At 35.8% G+C, this 20,649-nt stretch overlaps 1 protein-coding gene across 4 annotated transcripts in view; it reads right to left on the reverse strand.

Annotated features, from left to right (window-relative positions):
- DMXL2 (Dmx like 2) overlaps nucleotides 1–20,649 on the reverse strand; it is a 153,457-nt gene that overhangs the window by 112,228 nt on the left and 20,580 nt on the right. For all 4 annotated transcript variants that reach the window (XM_086710686.1, XM_025919826.2, XM_025919824.2 and 1 more), the window contains exons 2-6: nucleotides 10,580–10,705; nucleotides 7,399–7,470; nucleotides 5,069–5,147; nucleotides 4,148–4,283; nucleotides 3,117–3,183 (exon numbers count right to left, since the gene is read on the reverse strand). In XM_086710686.1, coding sequence (XP_086566812.1) covers nucleotides 3,117–3,183; nucleotides 4,148–4,283; nucleotides 5,069–5,147; nucleotides 7,399–7,470; nucleotides 10,580–10,705 — 480 coding nt within the window. The remainder of the gene's footprint in view (nucleotides 1–3,116; nucleotides 3,184–4,147; nucleotides 4,284–5,068; nucleotides 5,148–7,398; nucleotides 7,471–10,579; nucleotides 10,706–20,649) is intronic.

Consider the following 20,649-nt stretch of genomic DNA (forward strand, 5'->3'; position numbering starts at 1 on the left):
ACCAATCGAAATCAAAAGAAGTTTTTTTGTTTGTTTTTTTAAATTTTTCAGGCTCATCCTAAAATTTACATGAAAATACCAAGGGCCTTGGCAAGGATGTGGGAAAAAAGGAAGCCTCGTGCACTGGTGGTGGGAATGTAAACTGATGGAGCCACTGTGGAAAACAGTATGGAGGTGCCTCAAAAACTTAAAAACAGAAGTATCATATGATCCAGTAATTTCACTATTGAGTATTTACCCAAACACTAATTTGAACATACAAAGGACCAAGAAAACATAAGACCATCTTTAAGAAGAAGAACAAGATAGGAGGACTTGTTCTACCAGATATCAAAACAATTCAAAAGCTACAGCAATTAAGACAAGTGACGCTGGTGCAACAAAAGACCAATGGACTAGAGAAAATAACCCAGACACAGACCCACACAAATATGGACATTGAAATCTATGACAAAAGTGGCATTACAGAGCAATGGAGAAAGAAGAGGCTTTTCAATAGTGTGCTGGACAACTGGGTAACAATATAGAAAAAAATCAACCTCTTCCTTAAATCGTATCTAAAAATGATTCCACATAGATTTTAGACATAAATGTGGAAAACAAAAACACAAAATGTCCAGATTTTAGGGCACAGGTTCTTTGAGGTCCTCTAACCCCAGGAGCCTGTTGATAGAATGTAAGATATAAAGATATTTTTGATACACCCTGTATGCTCTCATGCCTTACCATTTTAGTGTGCAACTTCTAACTTATGGCATCTACGTATCTCTGCCTGAAGTTTCCTAGGACTTGTTTTTGAGTGCTGAGAACTACTGCCATACCATAACCAGCGCCCAACCAACAACTGATACATATGAAGAACATGTGTGAGGAACACGATGTTGTGAGGAACACCAGCTCCCAGAGTTACCCAGAGATCCCAACTTGTTAGTCACTTGCATGATAGCATACCCTTTATTCAGCCCCTTCACTTCCCTGCCTTAAATCCAGTATATTTCTTGGTGATCATTTCCCACATGAATTACTTATATTTGAATCCTTGTCTCAGAATCTGCTTCTTGAGAAACCAAGACAACTAAGACTCAGAGTTACCATGAACTAGAGTGGTGAAAAACAATTACTTCTCTATTTTCATAACTGCTAACTGAAGGAAATGCTAAAGTTCACTTACAAATAAAAGCGACAGACCAAAGTGGTATTAGTGGTACCTATGACTCTGTCTCTAACAGAAATCACGGATGTTTTAAGATTACATGACATTTGCTGTAAATATCTCAAAATAGTTTTTACACACCTTACTACTTTGAAATTGTTATTAGGTAACTACTGAACTGCACATGATTGCAGTCTCTCTGTCAATAATATTGTGCAGTCTTCCTGTCTATAAGGTCACCTGTTGAGCAACTATCTCTGGATCAACTAATTATTCAGCCACAAAACAGTTGAGAGTGTTCTACAACTAGAGATGAACTAAAAAGGATAAACTCTGGTGTTCTTGGAAAACCTATTCTTGTGTTTTAGTGTAATATAAAAGTTATACATATAAAAAAAGTTATACATATATAAAATATATATACACATATATATGTATGTATAAGTATATGTATATATGTATGTATATATACACATATACGTGTATATATGTATATATATATAAAAAGTTATATACATATAAAAAGTTATATATATAAAAGTTATATATAATACAACAATTAAATACAATTAAACTTTATCCTGTGGGTTTTTTTCAATGTGTATTTACTTATTTTTGAGAAAGAGAGATGGAGAGCAAGGAGAGGAGGGGCAGAGAGAGGAGGAGAGAGAATCCCAAGCAGGATACATGCTGTCAGTTCAGAGTCTAGTGTGGGGCTCGAACTCACAAACCATGAGATCATGACCTGAGCCGAAGTCAGATGCTTAACTGACTGAGCCACTCAGGCACCCCAAAACACCAGAAGATTCTTAAAACCTCTATAAGGTGGAGATGGGCAGGGAGGGCAGTCCTAATGGCACTGTACTTCTCAAATAGCAACACTGGTAGCTAGAAAGCAACAGAACCAGGACATAACCCTGAGAGAAAATTTTCAACACAATTCTAGTCCTAGCCAAATCAAGCATAAAAAAAGAACTCTTTAGGCTTGCAATACCTTCAAATTTTTTTTCCCATTCACCCTTTTCAGGAATCTACTAAAGAGTATCCCTATCAGGCAAGGGAAGAAGATAAATGATGCTAAGAAACAGGGCAAACAGAATCTCCTAAGGTTCATAAAATTCAAAAATGACAGCTCTGCTATTTTAGGCTTGGAGAGCAACTAAGCCAGAGTGGGGGCAAAAAAGTTTCCAGGGTAACTCCTATGTGGGATTATAGCAAGAGGAGATCCAAAGACTGCCAGAGGTTTGGGGGTGAATTAGGTATATACAAAATGAAGCAAACAGTAAAACAAAGTTACTAGTAACTCCAAAGTAATTATTCTGTGAAGAGCATTTTACACAATCTTAGCAATGTGAATATTTACCCAAATGTTATGAGATATCTACATCAGCAAGACAGGAGGAAGGGAAGTCAATGTGTATATGAGGCAAAAGTAGAGATGGGGATGGGGGACATCAGCCAGTGGACTGAAGTCTCAGATTCCACAGGAAGAAGACAAGAGAGGATACATAAAACTAAAAGGAAAAAAAAAAATCAAGAAATGGGAACATTAGCAAGTTACTTAGAAACATGAAAGGAAATACCAAAACACGCAATTTGACAAGTAACTCCCTCAGGACACAGGAATAAGAATGGGATGAAAGGAGTAATTCTTTCCATTGTGAATCTAGTAGTACTATTTCACTTCTTAAATTACATACATATGCTATTCTTTAAACATAAAAATTAATTTTGTAAAATGTAAATTTTAAACAAAGTCAAATAACACTTATTTTCCAAGTGCCTACTACCTACAGGGAGCATACCAGATCTCCCATTAATACTATCACTATTTCTGAGGCCAGCTTTGCAGAGTATGATTACCCCGATTTTTCTCAGATGAGAAAACTGAAAATGACAATGAAAAAGGAACATTTTTTTTGTTTTTTTATTTCTTTTGTTTATGTTTTATTTGGTCCTTTACCTTTCCAGCAGTAGCAAAATATTCACCATCAGGGGACCATTCCATCAAATGTACAGACACTGAGGTTCTAAAAAAAAAAAAAAAAAAAAAAAAAGTTAACCAGTCCGCATTTTTTTTTTATTTATATATGAAATTTATTATCAAATTGGTTTCCATACAACACCCAGTGCTCATCCCAAAAGGTGCCCTCCTCAATACCCATCACCCACCCTCTCCTCCCTCCCACCCCCCATCAACCCTTAGTTTGTTCTCAGTTCTCAACAGTCTCTTATGCTTTGGCTCTCTCCCACTCTAACCTCTTTTTTTTTTTTTTTCCTTCCCCTCCCCCATGGGTTCCTGTTAAGTTTCTCAGGATCCACATAAGAGTGAAACCATATGGTATCTGTCTTTCTCTGTATGGCTTATTTCACTTAGCATCACACTCTCCAGTCCGCATTTTTAAAATCTGGAACACTGTATATATAAATGGTCAAAACAAGATTTTCATAACATATCAGAACAAGAGTGTTTTCACCTCCCTTAAAATACAAATTAATTATGAAAACCAATCCAAAGTTGACTTTGGAGACCCAAAGAAGAATGCAATCAACATGCATACAAGACATCTCCACCTACCTGCCCCATGAATGTCCAAAATATAACAAGTTAAAAACTGGGCTCACCCATCTCCCCTGGCTAAGTGGGTCCCTGCACATAATCCATACTGTCAGTGGTATAGCCATTCTTCCACTTAAGAGTAGCTGGCAACTTGTATCACATCTTCCTCTTCCCCATCCCTATCTACATCTCATCCATTAAGAAGTAATTCCCAAGTTCTGATGTTGTAACTCGAAAAATATTTTTGTCCTTTTTTTAACCAATCAACTGTAACACAGACTAAAGGTTAATATGGGTTTGGGTTAGAAGAAGTCCACTTTCTAGGCTTCTAAATGTAATGGTACTATCAAAAAACAGAGATCACTGTGCAAGGGAACATATTTTAGGATGACTGGTTTTTTTAATTAATGAGAACAACAGAGTTAGACACTAACTTGCACTGCCAGATGCACTTCCAATCATTTAAAACTGGAGGAATTTTATTATCAATTTCTTCCTCCTCTTCCAGAATGTCACCTCCTGGAGGAGCCCACAACTGAATAGAATCGGTTGCTGTCAACAATCTGTTATCTGAAAATTAAAGAAAGTTCTAATGAATACGCATGGCTTATCTGGAGAAAGAATTGCACATGTGGGCTTATATTTAGGTTTATAAACTATTCTGTGAAAACCAAGACATATCCATTTCAAAGTTCTAAGAATCCACTACACAAGAAAGGGTAAGTCTCAGGTGAAACTTGACAACAAAAAAGAAAAGCTTACTGGCAAAGAGCTACTGTGTATCAGGTAAATCTTAAAAACAAAACAAAACAAAAAAAGCAAAAGTACAATAACAAAACAAACGCAAAACACTCTGATATGTAAACATAGAATGTTCTCAGGATATAAAACAGAACTAAAGATTAATGAAATTTGTTTTTCTACAAAATTAACCTTATTAATCATGAATGTAAAGAGGGGCAATGGCCATTATCATTAGGGGTTTCTAATCTTTCAAATTTAAAGAGAAAATTTCCTAAAACACACAAAAAAAATGAGATAGGGGGTTTTTTTGGCCGTTTTATTTCTGAGTTTATTTCTTATTAAACACAGTGTAAGTGTTAACTAAGGAAACAAATCATCACTGTTTCCTAGAATAAAACACTCAAAGGCAGGGAATAAAAGCACAGAACTCAAAGCAAATTAAGCACTGTACAAAGCAGTGTATACCAAGAAGAAAAAAAAAATACACTCATTAACAAAAAGAAAATATTCTACACTGACCATTTTATTATGAGAAACTATATTACATTGTAATCAGACATTTCTAAATGAACATTTACTCTTTATAATTTCTAAATATAATCACTAAATACCTTGAGGGTCCCATGCTAAATTGTATGTCACAGAACTCAAAAAAAACTGCCCCGTTTTAAGCCACTGACACTTGAGTTGCTGAAACATATAGAAAGAAAAAAGAAACATATGTTTTTAAAGTAATATCCACAAATATTACCATTTTATCATTTTATTCACCTCAAGACTTTATGATCTAAAACAAAGATGTAAATATTTCACTATTATTTTGAAAATATTGCTCCTAAAATAACTTCCAATAGTTACTTATTATTTACTCTACCACATCAAGCTGCTTGCCATGCCCAAAGCATGTTCTCTCAGGCTTCCTTCCATGTCTATAAACACATTCTCAGATGTAGGACATGCTTTTTCTCTCTTCTCCAACTGCAAGCTCCCATGCTTACATCTATATCCAGCTAAATCACCACCTCTGCTGACATCCCAGCAGCAGCCATGGTACCCTTTACATCCCATTTTAACAGTGGCCATATGCATGTGTCTGAATCTCCTAGTAAACTCCAGCTCTTCAAGGCAGGAATTATGCCATAATAAGCTTTGTGTCTTGAGTGCTGTAATGGCTGGAACATATGCAGACACTCAATACATGTTTGTGAAAACAAATGCACGTTAGAAAGAAGTGAAAATTATCATAATCTTATGGACTCAACATCTAAAATAAAACTAGATGTATCTCCCAAAGTCAACAAATTTGAACCACACAATATATACAATCCACAAATCTATATTATGTGTATTATATTTATTTGACTAATTTCCAGTCTTTTTTCTATTTTCATTCTAAAAGATAGAAAGATTTAAAGTGTAAAAGTCAAAGGCCTTTGCCATGAAATACAGTAAGTGAAAAAAAGTTGAGATATTTCTTTGTAGTACATAAATACAAAATGTCCTTTTGTAAAGTATAGTGCATGTAAAGCCACGTCACCTTAGGCAAGTTATACATCAACTGCTTGGCAAGTAGTAATAATTTAATAAACAGAAATTCCCTCTCTCTGTATGATACTTTTTAAATACTTAACAAATACTTCATTCAAGGTATCATGACCATCCAGAGCCAGAATTTTAAAATAACTGCAAAACCTGAATTTCATTATCTAAAAATAATTATATATATTTATAAATATATACATATATTTATTTATATTTATATTTAAGTGTATTTATTTATTGGTGGGGGGAGAGGGGAAGAGAGGGAGAGAGAGAATCTCGAGCAGACTCCACACCATCAATGCAGATTTGGATGCAAGGCTCAAACTCACAAACCCATGAGATCATGACCTGAGCCGAAATCAAGAGTCAGATGCTTAACTGACCGAGCCACCCAGACGCCCCTGTGAATTTTAAGTAAAATAAAATATAGCACCTAGAATGAATTTGAATGGTTGGTTCTCAATGTGATATGCTAGACCATTTAGCTGATTAGTGAGTTTACCTAAGCTCCTAACTCCTTCACTCAACAAGTATTTAGAAGCACCTATTGTGTTCCAGGTCTTGTTCTAAGTACTTCAGATGCACCAGTGAACAAAAGAAACAAAGCTCCATACCCTCATGGAGCTTACATTCTAAACAGTAAATAACAAACAAGATAAATGCTGTGGGAAAAAAGTTTAAAATAGAAGGATGAGGGGTTAAAATAAAAGTGGTTTTGTTTTAAAATTGGCAATTTTAAAAATGGGTGGATCCCCAATGGGAAGGTATTATTGAGAAAATACTTACAGGATCTGAAGGAGCTGACCTTGGAGTTACCCAGAGAAAGAAAAACATTCCAGACAAGAGAAAAAACAATGCAAAGACCTAAGATGGGAAAGTAACTGTTCAAAGAATAAAAATGCCAGTGTGGCTAGAGTAACATTAGAGGACAAAAATAGTAGGAGTCGAGCTCTGAGAGGTGTTAAGTGAGTACTAGAGGGAAAAAAGACTATAGAGTCTATTGTAAGGCTTTTTGGCTTTGTGTCTGAGAGAAATAGGGAGTTTTAGGTGGAGAAGTGTGTCATGACCTGCTGTGTTGAGAAAAGAGAAGAGAAGGATATAAAACATATCAGAGACTACTCCAGCAATCTAGACAAGAAAAAATAGTAGTTCAACTAAGGTAGATTACAATTAACAAGGTAAATATCAATTAGCAATATTATAGAAAACTGGGTTTCTAAAAGGTCTAGGGGTATATCTCTAGTGAATGTAGAAGATCTTACCATCAAAAGCACCAGACCAACTTCAGATGGGTACTCCAGACCACATTCAGCACTAGCTCTTGTAAGGCACTCTTTACTGCTATCAACTGGATTCTAAACTTAACTCTAAAAAACTTCTACTACCACTGAATACTTACACAATTTCTCTTATGAGAATTTATGCCCAAGGGCTCAAAAATACAAACAGCATTACCATACGAAGCTGCAATCTAAAAAGAAATGAACAAAGCATTAACATTTAGGAAAAGAAAATAAAGACAACATCCTTTTCACAATAATGTATAAGCTAATTACATATAATACAATCCCAATACAGTATTCATGATTTATTCCATCCCATAAATATAACTGGAAAAGAATTGGATTTAAGAATCCCTTCTCTGTTGTCAAAAATTCATCAGGCTTTACTTTACACATCAAATACAAGGTTGAAGTATTCAAAGAAATCATCCTTTTCTGTAAGAATTTTTTTAACATAGGAATAACTTTATTAACAAAGATAGCATTTCAATGGCACATTTTCCAGAAATTTTATAATCCAGTGAAAAATAATATAAAAACCATGAGAAGCAGAAAAAGATATCAAAGAGTATTAAACAGGTATTCAAGAGACATCAAATAAAATGACATTAATTATACTATGAAACAAAAAAAAATTCAATGGGGAAAATCATCTAGAAAAAGGAATAGAGAAAATGGACTAAGGAGAGATCAGAGACTCCACTGCAAGTGGAAGAGAAAGAGCTGATGTAGACATCTCCATCGGATTTAAGATAGAGATCTGGGTTCCAGGTCACATACCTGATAAAAAGGGACATAAATCCTCTGTTCCTGGAAGCTACCAGAGCCTGGTAGAGATGATTTTTTTTAATATGAAATTTATTGTCAAATTGGTTTCCATACAACACCCAGTGCTCATCCCAAAAGGTGCTCTCCTCAATACCCATCACCCACCCTCCCCTCCCTCTCCCCCCATCAACCCTCAGTTTGTTCTCAGTTTTTAAGAGTCTCTTATGCTTTGGCTCCCTCCCTCTCTAACCTTTTTTTTTTTTTCTTCCCCTCCCCCATGGTCTTCTGTTAAGTTTCTCAGGATCCACCTAAGAGTGAAAACATATGGTATCTGTCTTTCTCTCTAAGACTTACTTCACTTAGCATAACACTCTCCGGTTCCATCCATGTTGCTACAAAAGGCCATATTTCATTTTTCTCATTGCCACATAGTATTCCATTGTGTATATAAACCACAATTTCTTTATTCATTCATCAGTTGATGGACATTTAGGCTCTTTCCATAATTTGGCTATTGTTGAGAGTGCTGCTATGAACATTGGGGGTACAAGTGCCCCTATGCATCAGCACTCTTGTATCCCTTGGGTAAATTCCTAGCAGTGCTATTGCTGGGTCATAGGGTAGATCTAGTTTTAATTTTTTGAGGAACCTCCACACTGTTTTCCAGAGCGGCTGCACCAGTTTGCATTCCCACCAACAGTGCAAGAGGGTTCCCATTTCTCCACATCCTCTCTAGCATCTATAGTCTCCTGATTTGTTCGTTTTTCGAATAATTCCTTGACAGCCAATTCCCAGTTCACCCTCCTCTTGGCAAGAGGGAATCAACTACAGGGAACAGACCAAAAACCATTCTTGCTGACACCTAGAACACTAAATTAGGTATATATATTTTTTAAAGGCCAGTCAAAAAATGTCTACTGTCATCTCAGGGCTCTCTCACACCAAAAAGTGATTTTAACTGTCACTTAATATCTAACACTCTTTCCACGAAAAAGCTCTTAATCTACAATGGTAGGGAGGAAGCTACTTCAAATGCCCACCCGAGGTAAACACCAAGGCAAAAACTGTTAGGAATGATCACATTCAACTTGTCAGCTGATGAATGAATGATTATAATTGGCTAACATAGTCATAAATGACAAAGCTATCACCAAAAGGTCTGGCAATAAAGGAAATAAAAGAAGATGGCAATAAAAAAACAATAAATCGAAGGTGTCATTTTTGCCTTCTTTATCTTCAACCAGGTAAGGAAAAGTGGAAACAGGGTTATGAACACTAAGGTCCTATATATGAAAGGAAACTTTGCTCCCAGATAATTTATTGTGATCATTACCAGCCCATAAATAATTTACTAAAATTCATCTGGGAGAACTATCATACAACTCCAAGCAGGTTTAAAGATACCCTACTTGGTTTAAGGAAATGAACAATGAAAAATTAATGAAAGAAATCTGGCACTCTCAGTGTTTTCTAAGAGTAAGCAACGCTTAGTGGGGGAAAAAAACAGGATAAAAATCAGAAAAGCAGGAAACAAGTGTCAAAAAACACCAGGAAATTCAGTGTTTCAATACTAGGTCAATTACATCACTGGATTGCCATATTGTGCCACATTTACACAAATACTAAAGCTTGATACAAGCAGCAAGGTGGGACGCTAGAAATAATGTAATAATAATTTGTTACTTGGCATAAATTTGCATCATTACTATTTATCACCATGAAAATTCTGATTTAACATATCCTTGTTAAAATGTGTTATTTCTCAGTAAAAAACAATTGCTAGAACACTAAGACTATTTAAATCATTATAATTATTACAGGAAAAGTCTCGTTTTTCTACTGTGGAGATACTGAACTCTTCTACGCAACACTGGCCTTACTGAGCTGTTAGAATATAGACTGAATATGCTACAGAATATAGACTGAATATGCTACATTTACTTCACATACAACCAAAATTTGATGTATATCATGTTTGATGTGTATTTTGGGGGAGAGGTATATGTGAGATGCAAACTACTTTAAAATAAACCCTCTGTTTTAGAGTCTGAATGAATGAACCTTAAGATTCTTCAATTAATGAATAAACTTTCATTAAATTAACAGAAGCTCTACAAAGCTGCTGTTACATGACAAATATTATATTAGACACTAACAACTAGCCAGATTTCTTTATAAAAATTTAATGTTGCTGTGATTTGGGCAAGATAAGGGATGCTATGCAGACAAAAGTTTACTTACTTCCCTACTACTGGCTTAACAGTTGCTAGAATTATCAACTAGCAGAACATCAGTATGCACAGGACTGTAAGGCCTACAGAACTTTCAAGACAGTGTACACCTGCAGAATAATCATCTCATTATCAGCTTAATGGCCCCTTACCATTTGTATACATCCTATCACTTTATCCACTCCTGTCAACAACCATCTAAGCAAGGTGTATTAATAAGAAATTGTAAACAAGCCTTGTATAAAAGGATAAGAATGCATTAAAAGATGGCATTTAATAAGGTAATTAAATCCCTTACTCTTCCATGTTGGTTAGAACACTCCACACAGCTGACTTGGATGTTTCCATGCTTAGCACCAGGAATGATCTGCACACATTCAAAGTCACTTGCCAAAATAACAATATCACAGCCTGATCCATACGCCTAAAAGAGAAAAGTTTTACAGTATATAAGATATGTAACTTATGAATTATACCTTAGATTTTGTTGCCACCATAGACCCTGACACATTTTTACAAAGATAGTTCATGTGAGAATATTTAGTTATCAATTTCCAAATAAGACATTAAAAGTCACATCATAAATAAATGCCACATAATAAAACAGGATGATGACACCCCATGAATTATCATTCAACAACTAGTACTAACAAAGAAAGGATTTTTCTAGTTCTTCAACCCTACAGCCTAAGTCCCTGCAGGTCATAAATCTTCCTGTTCAGAGCTTCTCTCCAAAGCTCATCTTAGTGAACCCTAAAGAATAAAACCTCCATCTGAAAATAATAAGGCATCAAAGGCTGCAACTGTGTTCCCAGGGTTCAAACCAGGCTTGACAAAGATCAAGAAAGAAATCAGATGAATTTTCCAACACAAATCCACATGGTTTAAAGAGCTAGTTAAATAGACATGAGCCCCCAAGGCAGAATTACATGCACTGAGGCAAAGACTAAACTTAAACTCATCAACTGCCTAAGAGTGAATCCATGATGCTGTCTGCCTCTCTCCCCCACTTCAACCTTACGAGGTATGAGGGAGAGAGGAAACCAGCCCAAAGTGGCTTCTCACACACACACACACACACACACACACACACACATTAATTAACTTAATTTAATTTAAAAATAAACTGATGTATATAAAATGTTGACAAGTATAACTATATAGCCTGCAAAATAAAATAGAACACAAAATTAAGTTCCTGGAAAATTCCTTTTCAACAAAACTATAACGAGTAAAACCAAATGTTTCTTCCTATTGCCACACTTCTTGATGTATGCTATTCCTGTTTTGCAACTTTGTGAATTTTATGAAGACATAAGGGGCAGAGGCAGAGCGTGAGGACACTTTTCCTTTTTCTCCCAAACTCAACTTGTGAGTAAATATTCAAAACAACCTAACAATCTAATTCTGAAGTGAAAAAGCCCCTTATATACACATGTGTGTATATACACCAAAAAAATGATTTATGAGGTGGTATTTTATCCCAGGATTTCTACACCTTTAAGCAATATAGTCCTGTCCTATAAAACATAGATATCCAATAAATAAATAAATAAATAAATAAACAAACAAACAAACAAACAAACAAAACATAGATATCCAACAGCCAGGACTGAATGTGATGACATCGAACTCCATGACCTGTGTCCTGATGAGATCCACACATGGCTGCTAATGAAAGAGAAAATGAAGATAAAGACCAGATAGGAAGACAAATACTACTTCTACTGGTTACTAAAACTCCCAACATAGGGGTGCCTGGGTGGCGCAGTCGGTTGAGCATCCGACTTCAGCCAGGTCACGATCTCGCGGTCTGTGAGTTCGAGCCCCGCGTCAGACTCTGGGCTGATGGCTCAGAGCCTGGAGCCTGTTTCCGATTCTGTCTCTCCCTCTCTCTCTGCCCCTCCCCCGTTCATACTCTGTCTCTCTCTGTCCCAAAAATAAATAAACATTGAAAAAAAAATTTTTTTTAAAAATAAAACTCCCAACACTGCCAAAATCCTGCTGCAACTACTATAAACCATCTTCAACTCATGCATTAATAAATACCAAAAAGTTCACCAAAAAAAAAAAAAAAAAAGAATTATTGGCAGGGGAAATATGGAAAAAAATCACTTCTGGGAGGAAGTAACTACTTATATTCTTATAGACAAGGCAGATTTACTACACCAAGCACTCAAGAAAGCAAAACTGAAAGGCAATATTGAGCATAGGAGAAAGCAATGTTTGTATCACTCTAATAATCTTTAAAATTACGTTATTAATCCTTACAAAAAAAGAAAAAAATTTATAACTATGAATGGTGATGGATGTTGACTAGACTTACTGTGGTGATCATTTCACAATGCATACAGATAGTGAATCATGCTGTACACCTGAAACTAATATAATGTTATATGTCAATTATACCTCAAAAGAAAAAATTTTATTAAAATTACAAAAATAATCCTACCTTTGAACAATATTTCAAATTTTCCAAAGTGCTTTATAGTATTATCTCAACAAAGTGAATTGATGAAAAGAGCATCAACTGATGAATGGATAAAGATGTGGTTTATGTATACAATGGAATACTACTTGGCAATGAGAAAGAATGAAATCTAGCCATCTGCAACAATGTGGATGGAACTGGAGGGTATTATGCTAAGTGAAATAAGTCAGGCAGAGAAAGACACCATATGTTTTCACTCATATGTGGATCTTGAGAAACTTAACAGAAGACCATGGGGAAAGGGAAGGGGGGGAAAAAGTTACAGAGGGAGAGAGGGAAACCATAAGAGACTCTTAAGGACTGAGAACAAACTAAGGGTTGATAGGGGGAGAGGGGAAAGTGGGTGATGGGCATGGTGAGGGCACTTGTTGGGATGAGCACCAGGTGTTGTATGGAAACCAATTTGAAAATAAATTATATTTTTAAAAAATTATTTGTATTTAAAAATAAAGTAAAGTGGTTACTAGAAGCTGAAAAAAAAGAAAAGAGCATAAACTTTAGTTTGAAATCATATATGCAGGGTTTTCAATTTGGGCTCAGCCATTCTAAGTGATCTTAAGTTAGAAGTAACAGTTACCTCTTGAGACACCTGTGAAAATTAAAGTAGAAAATCTATTTGCAGAATGCTTAGCACACATCATTCGAGAAGAAAAAACAAACAAACAAACAAACAACAACAACAAAAAACAATGCATGAAGTCCCAAGCCTGTGCTAGGGACTGGGAATATACAACCACAAGACGTGGGAAGTCTAACGGGAAGATAACCAAGTGAATCACCAGTCACAACTAAATGACAAACTGCCATGACAGGGATACCCACAAAATATCAGAAGACAAAAGGTACTCAATAAATGTTATGTTACTCCCCCTTTACTCTTTGCAACAAACCTGAAAGGAAGATATCGTTATCCTTGTATAAAGATTAAAATTCATCAATTTGCCCAAGATTATATGGTTAATAAGGGGAAGATGTTCCAACTCAAGTCCTTACAATTTTTAGGCTATTTTCTCCTACATTACATGTCAACGATACTTAAAGTATTCCAGATAAATATTTGTATCCCTGCTTCTCTAAAGATGGGCCATTTCTAGCAACTGCTACTAGAGACAGATAGGCTTTTACTGATCAATCACCAAAAAGGATGTTTACTCTTCCCTAGATATTCAAAATGCCTGATCTTTTCCAGAGTACATGGACTATACTCCTTAGCTGTAGAGAACCTTGACATCTTTCTGATCCTGCAATATATGTTCTCAAACTTGGCTGCATCAAAATCAAAATTACCTAAGGAACCTATTAAACACACAGATTGTTTGGTCCCACCCCAGACTTACTAAATCAAAATCTTCATGGATAAAAGAATTTGACAATATCTACCAAAATTTTAAATATACTTTTTGATCAATCAACTCTTTAATTTACCCTACAAGCATACTTTAAAAAGTTTGCCAAAATATATGTAGAAGGATAGTCACTGCCTTACTATTTGTAACAGCAAAAACTGAAGATAATCATACTGTCCATCAGTAAAGGAGGTTAAATAAATTACTGACTATCCATATACTGGAACACTATGTAGCTACTAAAAGTTTAGACACCACAAGTCTAAAATGATCTCAAATTCCTCATCAAACTAATAATTCACATCAAAAGGGAGCAACTTGTGTCTAGTACTGGCTTCCTGGAACCCACAAGTAGGCATTACCTACGATTTTATATAATAATATCTATGATCATGGCGGGAGCAGAACCCCCCAAACTACTGCACACTAACAGTTTGCCAAAGTACAGAGGAAGCATATTCTTACTCTTTAGCTAAAGAGTCTAAAGCAGGGAAAAACAAGGGCCCCCAAATCAGTCAATACTGAATCACATACATTCTATAACTGAAATCTCAAAAGATTTTAATGATTTACATAAGCATGTGTTTAGTATCTGTCAGGTTCCCACTACAATGGAAGGTCCATCAGAGCAAACAACGATGTCCTGTTTTACCATATACTCCCAGCACTTTGCATTAGCAGCCCTCAATACATATACATATAGTGAATAAATGATCCAAATCTTCCCAATTTCTGGCTCTAGAAGTCTCAGCACCTTAAAACCTAGTCAAAGAACATGAAGTTCAGACAGAACTGACCAACTTTACAATAGTACCTACACAAGGAAAGAAAGATTTTGATTTTCCAGCCTAACAGTATATGGATTTAGAAGACCTACCAGAAGGGAATCTACCAAAGCCCTCCTCAGTAATCTATCATTTACTGAATACTTTACTATGATATAAGGCCATCTGCTAAGTCTTTAGGAACAATGTATCTTCACAGGCCCCCTTTTAAAGATGGAGAAATCCAAGCCCAGAAAGGTAAGTAGTTTGCCCAAGGTCACAGAGTGAGGATTCATTTGCTTTATAATAAAGCTCCTGCTCTTTCCCACTACCTCACCCCACCTCTACTCTATTAAGATGTCTTCCTAGTGATAGAAGGCCTATGTTCATCCTTGTAATCCCAAGTAATCCCAAGTAACCACAGCCCCTAGTACAAAGTACTTGGTAAAAACCAACAGCTAATAAGGTTTATACAAAACCTATAATTACTTAAGAGATTCCCATTCTCTCAATTTTAGGGCAAAAGCAATTGTTTCCATTCTTCTTTTTCAGAATTCGGTCTTTAAGAGGAAGAATTTACAGTGCAGGAGGAAAAGAGGGTACTCACTGGAACTACACACAATTACTAAAATGAACCCATGGAGTAAGGACTGGGCTCTTTCACTAGGTAAAAGAAATATCATGGACTTGGCGGAGCATACACTATTCCATATTGGGAGGTAAGCCACAGGATCGTGCTGGTAAGCAGGAAAGGGGGCAGTAAGCCTTTTCTGCAGCAAACGGAATCCCTTAGCCAGGTTCTTCTTCCCTCGGGTTCTTGGCAGAGCCACTGCTGTGCCATAGCACTATACACCAGTTATAACAGTACCAATCTATAAAATGTTTTGTCTCAAAGTCAAGGATATGATTTGGCCCCAACACAGAGACAAATCCCAAGAAAAGAGAAAACATCTTAGAAAAACACACTTTCCCTCCATTCATGTGGGAGGATTTCTTTTATGGAAGAACTGAACTGCCCTGATGAGGATAAAGAATAACCAGCTGACAATCATGTCATATTAAGAGAGAATTCTGTAGCACAAGCCCTAACACCAAAGATATGCTTCAAATATATTAATCTTCACTTGCTTTAACCTTATCATTGGAAAACAAATCCATCCTTTTAGGAAAAAGAAAACTAGTCTGTGCTTTGAGCGCTAAAACCAAGAGTTTTCAACCTGGATGTAAGTCATAGATGGTCTCAGGAGGTCTCTGAACTCCTGGAAATTATATTTAAAGTCATGTGAATGTGCTTGTTTTCTTGTACCCACAGATCCCATTAGTTTGTCTAAAAGAATCTCTTCCTGGAGAGCCCAGGTGGCTTGGTCAGTTGGGCATCTGACTCTTGATTTCAGCTCAGGTCACAATCTCACAATTCGTGGGCTCCCTGCTATCAGCATGGACCCTGCTTGGGATTCTCACTCTCCCTCTCTCTCTGTCCCTCCCCCACTGCTGGTAGCTTACTCCCTCTCTCCAAATAAATAAAACTTTAAAATTTTTTTTAAAAAGAATCTCTTCCTTAACAAAGTGCAGGGTGTGTCATATAACCCCATAATAATTCTATGGAAGCTAAAACTTGAATATTTGTTATTACCAACATTCTTTTCTGTTTTTAGTCATGATATCCAAAATTTCATTAGACAGGCACTGCCAATTAGTTGAGGCTGAAAAACAAAGTCACCTTCTTCTTTTACCTTATCAAATTTTCACTTGATGAAAAAAATTTAAATATCATCTTCTGAAGTCATTAGGTACTCTGAATTAATGTATTATTATCATAATAAAGATATTGCTGCCTTCTCTAGAGGGTTAATGTCACTGTGAACAATTAAGTGTATCTGAATATACACAACGCAATCATTGTCCTAACTTCAGTTTTATATATAATTGCCTTAACCACATTATTTTCAGAAAAGCAAACAAATACTTGTACCCCATACTGTTCTAATTTTTCAGATTTCCTTTAAGTCTTAGATAAAGTATAAAGAAATAAAAAGTTGTTTGTTTGTTTTTTTAAATCCTACACAGGGGCACCTGAGTGGCTCAGTTGAGCATCTGACTTCAGGTCATGATCTCATAGTTCGTGGGTTTAGGCCCCATGTCAGGCTCTGTGCTGACAGCTCAGAGCCTGAAGCCTGCTTCTGCTTCTGTGTCTCCCTCTCTCTCTGCCCCTAACCCACTCGCATTCTGTCTCTGTCTTTCTCAAAAATAAACAAACATTAAAAAAAAATTTTTTTTAAATCCTACACAAACATGTCTTTTCCTATGAGAACATAAAATACAAATAAATGAATTACACAGGTATTTTCTATGGAATACCAGGATGCTCTATCATCCTGGTAGTTACAGGGTCAAAGTTTAAGGTCGCTGAAAACTGCTGACATGTATCTAAATTTAAAAGAAGAAAAGCACTGGTGAATTAAGAGGTATTAAGCATGCTGAAAGGTTTATCTAATTTAACAAGGTATTGTGGTCTTACCAAGAGTATTATGTTAAATTCCCACCTCTCCCTGAGAGTGAATTTTGACTCATGTTAAGTATGTTCACTCTCCTACAAATGAGGGTACTTGTTATTAAGAGCTAAAAAAAATAATTACAAGAATTATAAGAGGTACCATTTACTGAAAGCCTACTGGGTAACATACTATGTAATCTACATTCCTAGTCTCTTTTTCAAGACTGCAGTAATCCTAGAAGTTAGCTATTACTGACCCCACTTTAATATAAGGAAATGGAAGTTCATAGGATTTAATCAAATTCTTTTTTTTTTTTTAATTTTTTTTTTCAACGTTTATTTATTTTTGGGACAGAGAGAGACAGAGCATGAACAGGGGAGGGGCAGAGAGAGAGGGAGACACAGAATCGGAAACAGGCTCCAGGCTCTGAGCCATCAGCCCAGAGCCCGACGCGGGGCTCGAACTCACGGACCGCGAGATCGTGACCTGGCTGAAGTCGGACGCTTAACCGACTGCGCCACCCAGGCGCCCCTAATCAAATTCTTAAGTAGCAAGGTAAATATAAGGCTGAGAAGCAAATTCAGGTCTCTTTACATTGTTATATCCACTTCACTTATGACCATCATTTTGTTTTCTATTGCTCAAATTTTTGTTCTTCTTACTGGTTTGTTAATTACATAAATTCATTTAAATTCTTCATTTCAGCTCTTCTAAAACAAAAAGCTAACGAGAAGACAGGGTTGTCTGACTTTGATCATTACTTGGTTGGGTCAAGTTATCTATAGACAAAGTCTTAAAAGGCCAGCTTTGACCTATGAAAAAATCTTATCAAGAAAACAAAGCACATATTAACCAAAATTTCCCAAGAAAATATCCTCTCCCTCTTCCTTTTAGTCACATAATTAAATAGCTAACTGCTTATGCTTCTCAGAATTAAAAATTAACTTCTAGGGGCACCTGGCTGGTTCAGTCAGTGGAGCATGCAACTCTTGATCTTGGGGTCATGAATTTGAGCCCCGTGTTGGGCTCAGAGACTACTTTAAAAAAATTAACCTCTAAAACAAATAGATTTCCTTTTTGAATAGGATCATTATTAAGCTAGAGTTTTCATGTATCACCTACCCATAAAAGCCACCTGTAAGTTAAATAAACCATTTTAAATGTCTGATTTTAATGTTTTCAGCAACAAGATTTTCTTTTTTATAGAAAATGCAACACATACTAATTTAAAAACTAAATCGGTGGGGAGCCTGGGTGGCTCAGATGGTTAAGTGTCTGACTTTTGGTTTTGGTTCAGGTCATGATCTTAGAGTTTGTAGAATAGAGCCCCACATCAGGCTCCACCCATGCTGACAGCACAGAGTCTGTTTGGGATTCTCTCTCTCCCTCTCCCGAATTGGACACACTCTCTACCTCTTTCTTTCAAAATAAATAAACTAAAAATTAAAAACTTAATACAAAAATTAGTTCACCTTACCCTTGACCACTTAAGGAGTGATTACCTGACAGTTACCCATGAACCCTTCCTGAAATGTTTAGTGTATATATATGTATAAACATTTTTTATATAAAGAGATTATGCTATACACAATTCTGCAACTTCTTTTCCACTTAATTAACAATTTGTCTTGAAGAACTTTTCTTAGCACAGAAGGAATTATTTTATTCTTCTTAATAGTTGCATAATCTTCCATTTTGTGGCTTTGCCATAATTACTTTAGGTTGCTTCCAGTCTTTCACTACCATAAAACGTGCTTCAGTATAACACCTATGTATTTATGGTATTACACATATGTGTACAAGTATACCCAAAGGATCAATTCTAAGACATAATTTACTGGGTGAGTGATTAAAATCAGTAAGTACTGCAAAATGCCCTCCAAAAACACTGTATTTCCCATATGTATAAAAGTACCTGTTTCTCCACTTCCTCACTAAACCTGATAATCCAATCCAACAAAACCTAGCTTCTCCCTGTTGTCTTAATTTCTATTTTTATTAGGAGGAAAGTTGAGCATCTTTTCATATATTTATCAATCATTTATATTTCTTTCTCTGAAAATTGACTATTCCTGTTATTGGTCAATTTTTTAACTGGGTCTGTTCTGAATGACTTATAAGAGCTCTTTACAGATTAAGGAAATCCATCCTTTGTCTATATAGCTAATAAGATTTTTTTAAATGCCTGAACTAAAGATAGACTAAGCAAAGGGCAAATCATTATTTTTTAATTGAAATAGTGTATTTATATAATACACAATTTCAATTTGAAAAGTTATATATATAGATCACAGTAGGCCATGGACTAGTTTAAAGGCCCAATTTATGAAGTACCAGGAAAGTTTATAAATTTATGTATAAAAATATAGAGTTCTCAAAATGAAATTTAAGTCTACAAATAAGAGTACTTATCAGCAATACATTCAATCAGCCTCATATGTCTTTCTACAGGTTTCTACATCTAAAATCAAACCCTTAACCTTTATCAACTACTGCCTACCATCAGCACCCCCAAAATAGATAAGCTTCTTGCCAGTCAGATGTTAAGTCCATCATACAGTTAGAAAAGGGGGAAAGGGTAGTATTTGAACAAACAGCTCTTCTCTCCACATGACTAAGAACGGACTTTACTAATATGATTCAATCATTCTAACAGCCTAAAGTCCACTCAAGAATGCTGAATGAACAGAATAAATAAATGAGAAAGAAACTAAATAGTATGCAAAAAGCTAAGAGCACAAAAATTACCCCAAGTCAACGACAAGTGAAGCAATATCAGAAATAATATAATAATGACTGTATGTGTGGTAACCAAAGGTTTGTTACTTTTAGAAACAACACAGCTCACATCAGGATATGCAAAATTAACAGACTACTTATAAAAGTAGGAAAAAGCTAAGCTGCAAGTGGTATACTGAGTGAAACGTAAGACAAAACTTAATAATATATAAAAACAGGGGTGCCTGGGTGGCTCAGTTGGTTAAGCGTCCGACTTTGGCTCAGGTCATTCTCTCATGGCTTGTGAGTTCTAGCCTGCATCAGGCTCTATGCGGACAGCTCAGAGCCTGGAGTCTGCTTCGGATTCTGTGTCTCCCTCTCTCTGCCCTCCCTCCCTTGCTCACACGCTCGCTCTCTCTCAAAAATAAATAAATATTAAAACAAATTTTTAATAATATATAAAAACAAAAATCTATGGCTGAAAAAAATAAAAACGCAAGAAATACTACAAGTGGGAAAAAAAAGAAATATTACAGTGTTTGTGATTAAATAGT

Source organism: Puma concolor, chromosome B3 (assembly GCF_028749965.1).
Source record: "Puma concolor isolate L17-30 chromosome B3, mPumCon1.1.hap2, whole genome shotgun sequence".
Lineage (NCBI taxonomy): Eukaryota > Metazoa > Chordata > Mammalia > Carnivora > Felidae > Puma > Puma concolor.